This window comes from Amia ocellicauda, chromosome 12 (assembly GCF_036373705.1).
Source record: "Amia ocellicauda isolate fAmiCal2 chromosome 12, fAmiCal2.hap1, whole genome shotgun sequence".
NCBI classification, from domain to species: Eukaryota; Metazoa; Chordata; class Actinopteri; order Amiiformes; family Amiidae; genus Amia; species Amia ocellicauda.
The window spans coordinates 22,814,292-22,828,578 of record NC_089861.1 but is presented as its reverse complement, the minus strand read 5'-3'; the positions used below and the strand labels follow the sequence as shown (position 1 = coordinate 22,828,578).

Sequence of the window (14,287 nt, the reverse complement as noted above, 5' to 3'; positions counted from 1 at the left end):
GACACGTCCATTGCTGATCACAATTGATCACAACAGCACAGACTTACAGTTTCTGTCATCTTGCTCCTGCTCCCAGAGCATCATAAACATCATAACATTAACATCTCGTTCGTGAAGTATTCATGTTTTAGGTCTTGTGCTCAGATTTTCCCAGTTCTGTGCGGATCTGCGCAGCTCCATAAATGGGAGCGGAGGATTCTGCAGTTCTGCGCAATATGCGAAAATCTGAGCACAAGAACCCGACCTAAAATATGAATACTCAGAAAACGTGAGTGCTGCTCAATGACTTGGGGGCCGTGCCGTCACTGCCAAATATACTGAGTGGTTTTCTAAAGTGCCAATCAGTTTAGACAATTGAGTGGCTGGCTGGCAAAAAATAAACCCAGATAGTCGCTCACAAGCGTGCCAACCTACACCGCTCTGCGTGCCACAGGTTCGCCATCCCTGCCCTAGGGGGCGTAAATGAAACACATGTATTACGTCAGAGAATGCTTCACATCGTTAGACAGCTGAGAGTCTCAGCTTTTATGGGATACCAAATACTTGGTAAACAACACAACAGTGAAGAGTACACATGAGATTAAAGAGAAGCACATGGATTTGGTGCCCTTTAAAGGGTGCCAGAGGGGTTTGTCAGCTTAAGGTGTTAAATTTTGTTAAACAAAACTATTCCATGATACATTTTTTATCTCCAATTGTTTATTTGTTTATTTGCTCCAATGCTTTAAATTCAGAGTACATTGAGACATCAAATTGTGTACATTTCAATAAAAACTGGAACAATGGAGGTGTCCAAAAGTTTTGTCCGGTAGTGTATGTATGTATGTATGTATGTATGTATGTATATCTATATATATAGATATACATAGGCGCCGACTACGTGGGGGCTCAAGGGCTTCAGAACATAAAGTAGTAGGGCTCAGCCCCCCCTGGAATTTTGATTAGTTACGTATTCATTGAAGGAAGAAAATTTGGCTTAGTAAATCAGCTCCCCGGGGAATTTCAAAACTCGGCGCTGTGTGTGTATATATATATATATATATATGGAAGTGGTTTGTGTTTTATTCCTGCTGCTTCTTCAGTACGGCCTCCACAGCCTTCTGCATCTCGTCGATGACCTGGTCTCCATTTCTGCGGACGTTGCTCTTGGAAAATTCTAAGAGATCTTGTATCTCCTTCTTGCTGTAGGATCTTCTATTTGTCTTGTAAAGATTCCGCATTTCCTTAATCTTTTCTGCATCTGAGAGAGGAGCAAGACAGTTTGCAAACCATCAAACACCATTCTTTTTCACTGGATTTGTATAGATGGTTAAAATGTGAAACATGAATTAGTACATTCTCAATTACAAAACTGTAGAATATTGATAGTTAGCCCATTGGGTTTAGTTACATTTTATATTAAGTGCAACATGTTCTGGTGTATCAGGATACAGGATGGAAGCCAAGTCCTTGTGCCACCACAACTCCAGGAGAAAGTTGTCCCTGAACTTTATGAAGCCCACCCAGGCATCTGCTGTATGAAGAGCCTAGCTAGAAGCTTAGTGTGGTGGCCTTGCATGGATCAAGCTTTGGGAAAGAAGGTGAGAGGATACACCATTTGCCAGAGTACATGTCATGCACCAGCATTACTGCATCCATGGGAGTGGCCTTACAGACTGTGAGCCCAACTACATGTGGATTTTGCTGGTGCATTTATGGGAAAGATATTCCTGGTTCTCACTGATGGCCACTCCAAGTGGATAAATGTTTATGCCATGTCTTCCACTACTTCTCAAGCTACCATAAACCAGCAGAGGTTGACAAATGGGTTGCCAGAGATGCTAGTGACTGATAAAACAGCATTCACTAGTGAGGAGTTTCAGGAGTTCTGTAAGAAAAATGGCATTAACCACATTAGGACATCACCCTACCATGCTACATCAAATGGGCTAGCTGAAAGAGCGGTAAAGACAGTAAAGCAGGGATTTAAGGAAATGAGGACTGGCACAATCGAAACCAAGTTGGCTAGATTTTTGTTCCATTACCGAATCACATCTCAAACTACACCTCATCGCCAGTAGAGTTACTGATGGGACGAAGACCACGATCTTGTTTGGATTTGCCGAGAACAGCAGTGGAAGGACGGGTAAGGGCTGCACCAGCTTGACAGAAGTGGCAGCATGATCAAACAGCCAAAGCTTGCGTATTGACTGTAGAAGATGCTGTTTAAGCACGAATGTTTGGAGCAGATGAAAAGTAGCTGCAAGGTATTATACTGGAGACAATGGGTCCAGTCTCATTCCAAGTGAAACTCGCAGATTGATTCACCATCATCTAGACCACCTAAGGAAGTGCCAGGTGGAGGAAGTTCAACCATCTGAGGGCCCAGAGGATGAACAAGTATCTTTGAAAGATCACTACAGCCCTAATCCCATGCAGTTGGAGTGCCCCACAGAGAAGGTTTCAGTGGACCCAGAGCCAGCATCCACATGAACTCCAGTATCAGAATTGTGTCACTCACAAAGAGTATGCAGAGTCCCACAATGACTGGAACTGTAGTGTAGTCTCTAATTTAATGTCAGTAAATGTTAAGAACATGATTAGTGTTATCTAAGGAGAAGGGATGTAGAATATTGATAGTTAGCCCCTTGGGTTTAGTTAAGTTTTATATTAAGTGCAGTAATTTCAACAAGATCCCTGAGCAGCTCCAACAGAATAGGAGTCATGAGTCAGGGGAAGTCATGTCCCGGCAGTTCTATTGCTCTGCCCTTAGTTTATAGTGAGCGCCTGCCCGAGCTGTACAAGTAAATTAGTGATCAATAAAAGATCAGTTTACCACAGTAGGTTCATCCCGTGATGCTTGATGTAATACTGAGTGGAGTATTCTACAAGAGCCCTACTCTGTCTCAACTATACCACAAGGTTACATCACCTCCTGGAAATAGAGGTAACTCATTTTGCTGTTGAAATATTTGAGGCTGTTATTTTACTGGTGTAACCTGGGTAAAGTACCTTGATCAAGTCACATTTCTGGGATTGTGACCATCTTGTTACAAGCTTGAAGCCTTCTGCACACACTTCTGACTTAAGCATGTAAGCATTTTATGAATGCAGTATTTCTATTGCAGTCTCTTCCTCTGTTCAAAGAATACGTCAAGGTGCCCTTAAGCCACCAAGAAATACATTCTAATGCTTTTCCTTTTTTAAAAATGTCCAGTAACTTGCACAAATGACAATCTGTTACCATTTCTTTTGCGAGACTGGGACCTGGACCAAACTAAACACTGGCCCCACCCACGGCCTCAAATTACAAACTGGTAGCCAGTCAAAGTTTGATTTATTGTCAGAAACCACTTTGTACTGCTACTAAAAATGTAATGGGGTACAAGTTTATATTTTGTTTTCCAGGGAGAGGTCAAAGTTCCACATTCATTCTGAGTCCCATGAAACCCCTTTTCAACAGTAGCTCAATGTGAGACATTAGAATTAATCCGGACATATCCAAATATTTCAAGATGCACAGTATTCACCCAATATGAAGGTACAATACAAGTCTGTAGCAAGTGGAAGGTGGTGAAACCGGGCCTTGTTTAATGCCTTCAGCATTCCCAATCTGTGTGGTTTCTTAAACATTGTACTAAGTCATTTAAACTAGGGAAGAAGAAATCATCAGTAAACATGTCCCGGTATAAGAAATGGTGACTGACCTCCACAGTTGGCCTTGTTGAAGAGAGGGAAGTGCATCACAGTGGGCATGTCCTCCCCGCTGTAGATGTAACAGTCAGATGGACAGGCCTTCTCCTCCTCACTCACCACTGGGATGTCTGGGAAGGGGATGTTGTTCTGCTGACAGTACTCTGCTGCTTGATGGACTGTCTGCAGGACCAGAGAGAGAGTGAGAAAGAGAGAGAGAGAGAGCGAGAGAGAGAGAGAGATGGGAGTAAGAGAAAGAGTGAAAGATGGAGGGCGGGACACTGACTGTTAATTCACCAATCAATGTTTATTTCCATGCATGTTTGTCAATAGTGGGATTCGCACACAGTGTTTCTTTACAATGAACTTCAATCAGCTTTATAGCCAAACAAAAAAATGAAGTGGGACAGGTCCAATCACAAACAAGCAGAAATCCACAACTACTTATATGTATAAACTCACATTACACATACAAATTAGTGTGAATGTGTCAGGGTTCCCACTCAATTCAGGGTTCCATTTTCCATGAAAAAAAAAAGTTCAAACTAAATATTTTTTATATCGCAAGATATGTTCCTGTTTGACATTCAGTCAATGCTCAAAAATAACATTAATAATGTGCATAATAACAGTCAGTGTGCATAATCGTATTCGTACACAGATGCATTGCTGCCATTACTGTAGGTCTACTCAAACAGTTCTATGTAAGGTGCATGTTACTGAACTGATGCCAATACTAAATGTCTCCACCTTACCAAACTACTTCAAAAGTACAGTAAGTGGGTCATTCCATGTCAAATTAACACAGAAATGTGGATTTCAACCCTCATCATCTCAGAATTATGAAATCGATTTTATAATTAGAAACAAATATGATAAGCACTCCTGCAAAAACAATTTTGTAGAAAAAAATCTCCAAGAAATTAAGCTAATTGATGACCCGCATATTTAATGCTTTCATTTCCTAGAATTCATGTTTTTAGTTTTGTTTTTGGAATTGAACATTTTTTTCCCCTGACTTTTCCAGGTTCAAAACATTTTTGACCTTTTTTCCTGACTTTCCAGGTTTTTCCATGACTGTGGGAACCCTGATGTGTAATGCTTTCACCCTGTATTTTTAAGAGATGTAGTGGGAAATTACAGAAGTCTACAAAAAGCATGCAACCCTGTCTTTGTATACAGCGATTATACTCTGAATACATGTCGTAATCTGGATTTTAATGAGATTACTTCCAATAGAAAAGATTGTAACCCATTGTTCATCACGAGATACAAAAGGCTTCTTCCAACTCTCATCACCATTTCTTTTCTTCACTTCATGTGAGAACAGAGCTCAGAGTATTTATTATTTCATATAATAACCTTGCTGCTTCTTCATCGGTGTATCCTGAGATTTAATTAAACCACTACAGAGAGCTCTGTTGTCAGCTTTTTCTGTGTAAATTAAACACAACCAATGTGAAATGTCCCAGTGAAATGGTGCGGCACCATCTTGGGACAGATGCATGCTGGGAGCAGACCACATCAAACTACACGTACCCCTTTTCCACTGGGATATCCGACCTGAGCCGGAACCAACCTGGCACAGCTCGGCGTTTTACCCACTGGCATTTCTATCAAGCTGGCCAGGCTGTGAATCATCCACCCGTCATCATCCTCCTATTACTAACTTTAAATATATTTTGAATATTTAATACAGGAATAAAATACATTACAAATACTTAAAGTACTACTGCTATGTATATAGGCTACTAGCAAAAAATCATAGGATTGATCTACACGAGTTTAAATAAATTAATCTGTTACATTTTGAGCGATAGCCCTTCTTCAGCTGAAAGTCTTTAACCTCCAACATCCGATTACTTCTTAAAAACTCGTTTTCTTTTTAATCATCAGCAAATATCATTGTACTAAAACATCATTGTATCAAGAGTAAGCAATACTGGTAGTGCGGTAGGACTAATACTTAATAGTGATATTTTTGTTTTAATGAGATTGGACCGGTATTTTATTTTACAACATCCAAAAAGTATATCAGTGGATGCAAAAGATTACTTTAAAAGTGCTGAGTAGTTTTGATTAGTTGTGGCGATCGGTGAATAAAACTGGTACATAAGAGTTTGAATGTAATGGGAAAGATTTTAAAATACATATGAATGTATTGTGTGTGTAGTGAATTGTACCTTTTTTCAAAGCGACTAATTGATATATTTTCTGTTTCCTTTTGTTCTACTGTGGTCATGCTACTGTGTCACGTATGACATCTGGACAGTCTTCAGTCCAGGAGGACATATTTCATGGTGAGCAATAAAGCAGAAATAAGGTGGTTAAGGATGTGGAAAAATAATTACTTTTAATTACATGTCATAGTCATAATCACTGACTTTTTAATGAACTGGATCAAAGTGTTTCAGAATTATAATATGACAGAAAAGGAAAGAGAAGCAACAAACACGGCTAGTGCTGTTGATTCTGTATTTGCTGGAACCTGAGCGCACAGTTGTTTCCGAACGCAGAGAGGAGTCTGATTGTGCTGTGGAGAGGAAGAGCCAAGCGTGCAGTCAAGTAGATGGCATCAATTACATAGATTGATACATACATACATAGATCTTATACATTTTGTATTTCGCTGTTGTGACCGGAATACATTGCCACAAGGATGCTAATATTAGGCATTTTCATTGCAGCTCACATTGCTAAACTGGCAATTGAATGAAAATGTATAAAACATGAAAAATAAAATTATATTGGTCGGTCAATTACAGCTGAAATTGCAAAATATTCCTTTATAAAACAGTAGTTTGCAATTGTAACAATAAAAAGTTGCGCTAATGTCGGGACAATAATACGAGAGTCTGATACAAGATGCGTGAGAGTTGAAATGTCTGCTATTAAGCCATTTGCATAGGTCTTCTAATGTATTTTTATATAGATATTTATTTAACAAAGTTGTTGTTTTAGATAAGTATTCATCAGTTGCATCAATAACAACATATTCACTTATGTTGAAATGATTTGCAATAGAGACCTGCATGTGTTGCTGCGTATAGCAGATAAACGTGCGGTTTATTAAATTGCATCTTTGCTGGCGTGCAGGTACTGAGCAATGGAAAGGAATTACTGTCTGTCATCATTGCTAGAGATTATATGTCATGGGTGGGGCGTGACTGGCCATTAGCATTAATTTATCACTTATTATTTATTTACTTATTATCAAATTTATTCACGTAGTTTTTGTTTGCGCACTGTGCTCATTTTTCACGATTTTTTTTATGAAGTATGTTCTTTTGACTTACTTATTGTTTCTATTTTTTATGGTTAATTTGTTATTTGGGTTAATTCCCACATTATCCCTCTATTCAGTATTCAATATTTAAGTCCAGGGAAATGGTAATTTGACCCAGAATGAGGGGTCACTGCGAGATCAGTACATCGCAGGCCTGTTGGGGGGGGGTCCTTTGAAGCAGGAGCCTCTACGACTGGTCCATCGAGAGCCAGGGATGACTTTTGGCCAGGTACGAAAAGAAGCATGGGCCTTAGAAACAGAAAGGTGGAGAGAAAGTGAGGAGGTGACTTCTCAAGCTGTGGTTTTGGCCCCGGATGAACAGAAGCCCCCTGTGAGCCCCACCTCGTGGAGATCCGCCTTGAGAGCTGAATTGAGAGAGGAATACGACAACAAGTGCAGGAGCTGTGCCACCTTTTGAAGGGAGAGTTGGGTCGACCCAGCTCTGTGGAAGTCCTAGAACCAAGGGTGTTGGACCGAGGCAGCCGAGTGGAAGAAGAGCAACATTGGCCATCTGTGGAGCCTCGTTGGATGAGGCAAGGGCAGCCTATATGCCTGAAGTGTGGAAGAGTAGGGCATATGTGTCGGCATTGCTCTGCACGTCGAAGTAGCGAGCCAGCTTTAAACTCCTATCCTCGACCATGGTAGGGCACGTGGGCAGGGGTTCGGCGAGAGAGGACTTGGCCATTTGTAAGCCCAATTTGGTGGGGGACTGTCCAGGGGTGGAGGTGCTGGTAAAAAGGGTCTCCCTGCCTTGTGTATTAGATATGGGGTCCCAAGTTACTTTGTTTAGTGAGACGTTCTTTAGGAAATATTTGGGATGCCATGCTATGGGGGCCCTGAAGAGATTGCCTGGTTAAAACTGCGGGCTGCCAACAGTTTGCAGATCACCGATATCGGCTACGTCCTCTTGGACTTTGAGATTGGGGAAATGATTGTCCTGCAAAAGAGGGTGGTTATTGTGGCCGACGGAAACATTAGCCCGACTATAGGAATACTGGGTATGAATGTGATCGGGTCGGTCTGGAAGCAGCTGTTTGAGGGCCAGACGACCCAGTGGGCTAAGTTCTGGGGAGCAGCCAGATGCACTGAGATTTGGGAGCAGGCATTTGCTGTGTGTTGGAGACAGAGGCAGGTGGTCCGTTACCGTAGGGTCCCTCTGTGCAGTGAGATGGTGCTGTGGGCCCACGTTACTGAGTTTTCCCACCGGGCTGAACATTACATCCTGATCGAGGCATTGGACGACACGCAGCAGTGGCAAGTAGCGTGGACGGTGGCATGGGTTCGCCAGGGTAAGGTTCCTGTTAAACTATTTAATCTTTGTACTTACCCCACAGATGTGCCTCAGCGACGTCCGCTGGCCCGGTTGTCCAGCCTTGACCCTGCAATGATACACTAAGTACGGGAGGTAGTATTTAAATATCACTTCCCAGATGTAGTGGAAGTGGATGTGTGCCCAGTCCAGTCTACTGAGATGGGAGTCTCGGTGGAGTGGGTCCGCGGTGTGGAGGGACTGTCCACTGAACAGCAGGATCAGCTGGAAGCGCTCTTGCAGAAGTGGCGCTGTGTGTTTGTGGCTCATGATGAGGACTTTAGCCGAACTGAGGCAGTATATCATCATATCCCTACAGGAGCTGCTCCCCCGTCGAGGGAACATTATCGGCTTGTACCCCCGGCAATATTCCAAGAGCTCCGGGGCCTGATTCAACAGATGAGGACCCAGGGTGTTATCTCGGAGAGTAGTTAAAAAGAACGTTGGGTCGCTACGATTCTGTGTAGACTATTGATGCTTGAATTCTTACCAGCTTGACCGGGGCTGAGTGGTATTCGACCCTTGATTTGGCCAGTGGGTACTGGCAGGTGGCAGTAGATCCTAGGGATAGGGAGATGACAGCCTGTGCGACTCCAATTGGGCTGTACGAGTTTGAGAGAATGCCGTTTGGCTTATGTAATGCTCCCTCTTCTTTCCAGCGCCTGCTGCACCGATGCTTAGGAGATCAGGTGAACAAGTCTTTGTTAATATATCTTGATGATATTATTGTTTATTCACCTGATTTTACTGTACATCTGTCTCACCTAGAACAGGTCTTTCAGTTGCTTCATGATTATGGCTTAAATTTGCAGCCCCGGAAGTGCCGTCTGCTGCAGAAAAAGGTGGGATATCTTGGGCATAGAGTAAGTAAGGCTGGGGTGGCCTCTGACCCAGAGGAAAATTGCGGCCATGGAGAACTGAGTTGTCCCCGGGACTCTGCGGCAGGTGCAGTCTTTTCTGGGTTTTGTGGGATATAATCGATGGTTCATCCCTGCCTTTGCCAAGATCGCTGCCCCTCTACATGGGTTGTTTGTGGGAGCAGCGCCCTTAAAGAAAAATACCCCCATTACCTGAACGCCGCAGTAACAGGCGGCTTTTGAGCAGTTACGAGCTTGACTGGTGAGTGCCCCTATCCTTGCGTATGCAGACTTTGCCAAGCCTTTCAATTTATGTACTGATGCCAGCCTGGATGGGCTGGGGACAGTTTTGTCCCAAGTACAGGAAGGGAAGGAGAGAGTTATTGCTTATGCTAGTCATAACTTACATCCTGCAGAAAGGAATGACCAGAATTACAGCTCTATTAAATTAGAGCTGTTGGCCCTTAAGTGGGCATAATGTAAAGACTATCTTTGGGGGATGACCTTTACGGTCTTCACTGATAATAACCCTTTGGTACATCTTCGTACGGCTAAGTTGGGAGCGGTTGAACAGCGATGGGCTGCCCAACTGGCCAATTATGTATTCGATATTAAACATCGGTCAGGGAAGAGGAATCTGTATCTGAATGCAGACATTTTGTCCCGGCTCCCTGGAGAAGGAAGCATTGAAGGCCCTGGTCAAGTACGAGTCATTAGGGAAAATCCAGTGGAGAGAGAAGGTAGCACAGGGGACCTGACAGATGTTTCTACATTGAGGGAAGAGTTCCTTTGTTAAAGGGCAAGGCAAAGACATGGTCATGGTCCCAGGCAAGGGTCGGGCGATCAGGCAACCAGGGGGAGGATCAAGGTCGAGGTCAGGAAGTCAAGCAAGAGGTCAAAAAATCAAGGAACCTGCATTTGTTACATGTAGGTAACAAACATGTCCACTGTAATTACACTATGGGAGGAATAGAACTAGATGAAGTAACGGGGGAGGCATTCAAGATGGAAAACAGGAAACACTTCTTCACACAGAGAGTTGTCACAATCTGAACAAACTCCCCCGTCATGTGGTTGAAGCTGAAAATTTGGGAACATTTAAAAATAGACTGGATAGGATCCTTGGATCACTCAGTTATTAATGGACATCAAACGAGCATGATGCGTCAAGTGGCCTCCTCTCGTTTGTAAACTTTATCTTGTGTTCTTAAGGCAATAGCTAGGCACGGGTAGACTGCTCAGAGATGTAGAACACACTGACAAAACTAGGAGTTAGTGAGGGGTTTAAAAGTGGAACAGAAAACCAGTTTGTGAGGTGCAGGGCAAATGGGAGCAGAAGGTGATTGCAGAAGTGCACATGGGTTTCAGGAATGTAGATTGAATGAAGGGAGCTGGGAGAGGTGACTGGGAAAGAAGGGTGATGGTGACATCTAGTGGATAACTATGGATGTTTTGAACTGTGAATGTACCAGGGTTCACTGACTACCTAAATAATACTATAGCCTACCAAATAGAAATTCAATTAAATAATTGCAGCCTTTCAAATGTTTTTTTTGTCGCAATTGAGAATGTTTAATTTATGTCTTTGCAGCTTCACTATTTACAGATTGGTAGCCAGACCAGTTGGGTTTCACTTTCATTTAGTAAAAAAATTATAATACAAAATGACCATACTCTCAAGATCTTCCATTCTTGTCAAAAACCTGCCTATCTTTCAGCATCAGGCACGCAACTCTCAACATTCACAGCACAAGACATCATTTACCTCAGCTCGCTTCTTGCAGTGGAGAAACACCCAACCCTACCAGGCCAGCTTAGATCGGTTCCTGCTCGGTTCTGGGTCGGGTCGGATGAACCAGTGGAAAAGGGGATATGGTGGACCCGAGGGAAAAAAGGGTGTGGGTATCTACTCTGTAAATACTTGCAAATTTTAAGTTGTGTGTGGAGATTTGTCCTGTGCATCCTGAGCGTCTCTGTGTTGACCTTTGTCTGTCTCCCTCTGACACAGCCTCTCCTCTCTGTCTGGGTTTCAGTGAACAGTCTATTGCTCTTGTAAGAGTGGTGTAAGGGCAGTTACTCAATTAAAGGCCAGTTCCTTTTAAAGCAAAGTGCAGTGTGTTCCCTTGCAAACAACCATGACAGTCTGAAACTGTTACTATATAACAGTGTAGTGCACAACTGTAAAGCACTGCACAAAGTCAGCATATTTACCAGGAATGGGTCTCCAGCGCTGAAGTCGAAGGACAGGATGAGCTGCACTTGTCTCTCCGGCCTCAGGACCAGCGGGTAGCCACAGTTAATTGCCAGGCCAGCGTCGATCAGGTAAATCTTCTCATCCTGGACCAGGTCACTGGGGAGAACATTCTCTAGAGAGGGAGTGAAGGGTTGGTGCTGTAGAGAATGGTGTGTTGCTCGGAGATTTATTATATTATATTGTTACATACTACACTGTATTAGACTGTTCTGTGAGTCATTATACATTATTGTATTCTAGCCTACTGTCATATATGACTCCATAATTCTAGTGTAGCTTCAGATATATTAATTTGTGTTATTTACGTTGATTGCATTAACTTATAAGCCCAAGCTCTGTCTCTGTCACAATTCACATTGATCTGTTGCTATAGCTGCCTTTCTCATGCTTGGACTTAATTGGAGTTACAATTACAGGAAAGTGTTAAAGGATTTCATTGTATTCAGCTACATTGCAATGGTCTTGTCCTTGGTTGCCTTTAATAGTACAGCACTGCAGCTCAGTACATATTCACCTGGGTTAGGGTACTTGTGCAGGAAGTTGAACTTGGTTCCCCAGGTCCATTCAAAGAGGAGGCGGACGATGATCGTTATGACTTTCAATGTAGTGACAAAACCTAAACAACAAGTTAAAGATTGTTTTCCACTCTTTAACAAATTCCACTCGACATTCAGAGACCTTGCCTCAATTACCACTGGCTTTTTCCACTCTAACACACCCTCCTCCTACGCTTGCAGATTGCTTCCTGTTTTACAGAGGCAGGGAGCCAGTCATGGTGGGAACAGCTAGTCAGCAGTTCCACCAGTATCCTCCCTCACCTGGGGTCTGGAGAGGTGCAGGGCGGCCCAGGACCACCTAGTGTGGCGTCACACAGCCCCCCAGGCTGTGCTAGCTGTGCCAGGGGCACTGGAGGACAGCCACACAGGGGTGGAGGTTGGGGATGTGGCAGAACCCCCTCCCACTGTAATCACATAGGCCTGGTCCTGTCTAAGTATCTTCCAGGTCCTCCCTTTCAAGCATGTGGAGGAATGCTTCATCCTCCCACTCTAGCCTGTCCAACGGACAGTTCCTGACAGTTCGTCATAATTCACTGGGAGGATTAACTGCTCCATCCAGTCTTGCTCTATGAGTGCCTCTGTCTCTCATGCTGCTGGCCACTCTTTCTCCTACTCTAGCTCTGACAGAGCTATAATTTCTTCCTCTGGCTGAGTTTCCGGAAGTGTCGCCGGTTCCTCTTTAGTGTCAGATGACGGATGTGACTCCACACCCAGTTGGGTGGAAGACTTTCCTGTGACTCTCCCCTCTCCATTACAGAGGAACATGTAGGCAAGGATATTGCAAAGCTCCTTGAAGTTGCCCTCCCACTTACAGTAAATACGATAAATTGCATAACATTCGTTTGTGCTACGTTTGTGCCGTTGACATGCCGTTTTGCTGCTTTGGTTTTGAAGATATTAACATTTATTTATTCTGCACAAATGACTGTAACTCAGCCCCGACACAGAATCAATCCAAAAACCTCTCTTTCATTTGTGCTTCATTTGTGCTGGTTTGTGCTGATTAAATCAATGTTTAGTCTATTATGCTATTCAATTTATTGATGATTATTTATAGTGACGTCACTCGCCGATATCGTAATATCTTAAAAAACAAAGCAGCACAAACGTTTAATTCAATGGCACAAACCAGCACAAACATAGCACAAACATATTTGCAATTTATCGTTTTTGCTGTAAGTGCAGTGGCCAACTTCACGGAACTGTGTTGTGAAATTAGTGCGTCTCGAGCCTAAACTAAGCACAGTTGCACAAATTCATAACCTACACAGATAACATTTCAGTCCATGATACGTTCTCCTAATAAAGTTAATGCTCATAAAGTCTTGTTAACTCAAACTATACTCCTCTCTCTGCTTCTTCACAACAGGAAGCCATACCCTGTTCCCTGTGTCAAGGGGGGGAGTCAGTCATTGAGCAACACCATATCATCTCCTGGTAGATTTCCCCCACCTGGGTCCAGGGAAGCACAACGCAGTACCACCAAGCGCTACATCACAGTACATGCAGTGCACGTATATTACTCTATATTACTCTCTCTCTTCCCCTCTCTGCACCTCTGCATCTGTGTCTCTGTGTCGGTATGGTGAGGCGTGTCTGCTGGTTGACGGAGGTTCTGCTGCGGCCATCCTTTGCTCTGAAGTGTTTGTGTTGGAAAGAGACTTTGAATGTCCTCCCCTTTATCTTAATCCTGTATATAGTTCACAGTAAGCAACGTGATAACATTCACATATAACAGTCTCTTAACACCTGAATTGGGTTAAACGGTGGGGGTACTTACCATTAAAAATGCTGTTTAGTGTTACAGCCTCTTCCAGAGAGGGTTGATCTATGAAACATAGAAATTAAAGAAAAGGGATCAAAGTTAGCTGTGTATCTTAATAACAGGAGAAAGAAAGAGCAGCTTGTTTTTATAATCTAGTTAATGAAGGCGAAAGACTCTGATTCAATACTGTGTATTACAAAAATGGTAATATAAATGAGTGTGAGACATGGAGGTGCGAGCTGTGACCCAAATGTATATAGGGCACCAGCCAAAAGTTCAGAAACCACTACTCTAGAGGGACTTTTCTACACTCTTGATCTTTCATTGCCTTTCTTTCTCTTTCCCTTTCCAGTGAGATCCACTTGCCTATGTAGTTTAAGCACATTTCCTGGCAGAGGTCGGAAAGTGTCTTCACTTGCTCTGCCTCGCTCTGCTGGTCCCAGTTCTCCAGCACCTGCTGCAACTGCTTTTGTGCCTCCTCATTGCCTAGGAGACGGAGATAAAAAGGAAATGCAGCATTACAAAGACATACACATGTAAACACAATGTAAATACACTGCAAGGGTCTGAGTCAGTGTTATTTCTGG

General features: G+C 43.1%; 1 protein-coding gene and 1 long non-coding RNA gene across 2 annotated transcripts in view; one reads left to right on the top strand and one right to left on the bottom strand.

Annotated features, from left to right (window-relative positions):
* Positions 1 to 259: 259 nt before the first annotated feature.
* Positions 260 to 14,287, bottom strand: part of LOC136764577 (cytosolic phospholipase A2 gamma) — a 22,835-nt gene continuing 8,807 nt past the window's right edge. Inside the window, exons 11-16 of the mRNA XM_066718754.1 lie at positions 14,067 to 14,186; positions 13,716 to 13,763; positions 11,893 to 11,994; positions 11,336 to 11,490; positions 3,687 to 3,855; positions 260 to 1,240 (exon numbers count right to left, since the gene is read on the bottom strand). Of these exons, the coding sequence (XP_066574851.1) occupies positions 1,062 to 1,240; positions 3,687 to 3,855; positions 11,336 to 11,490; positions 11,893 to 11,994; positions 13,716 to 13,763; positions 14,067 to 14,186 (773 nt within the window). The 3' untranslated portion in view covers positions 260 to 1,061. The remainder of the gene's footprint in view (positions 1,241 to 3,686; positions 3,856 to 11,335; positions 11,491 to 11,892; positions 11,995 to 13,715; positions 13,764 to 14,066; positions 14,187 to 14,287) is intronic.
* Positions 11,378 to 14,287, top strand: part of LOC136764578 (uncharacterized) — a 17,880-nt gene continuing 14,970 nt past the window's right edge. The window contains exon 1 of the long non-coding RNA XR_010821212.1: positions 11,378 to 11,446. This is a non-coding gene — a long non-coding RNA (uncharacterized LOC136764578). The remainder of the gene's footprint in view (positions 11,447 to 14,287) is intronic.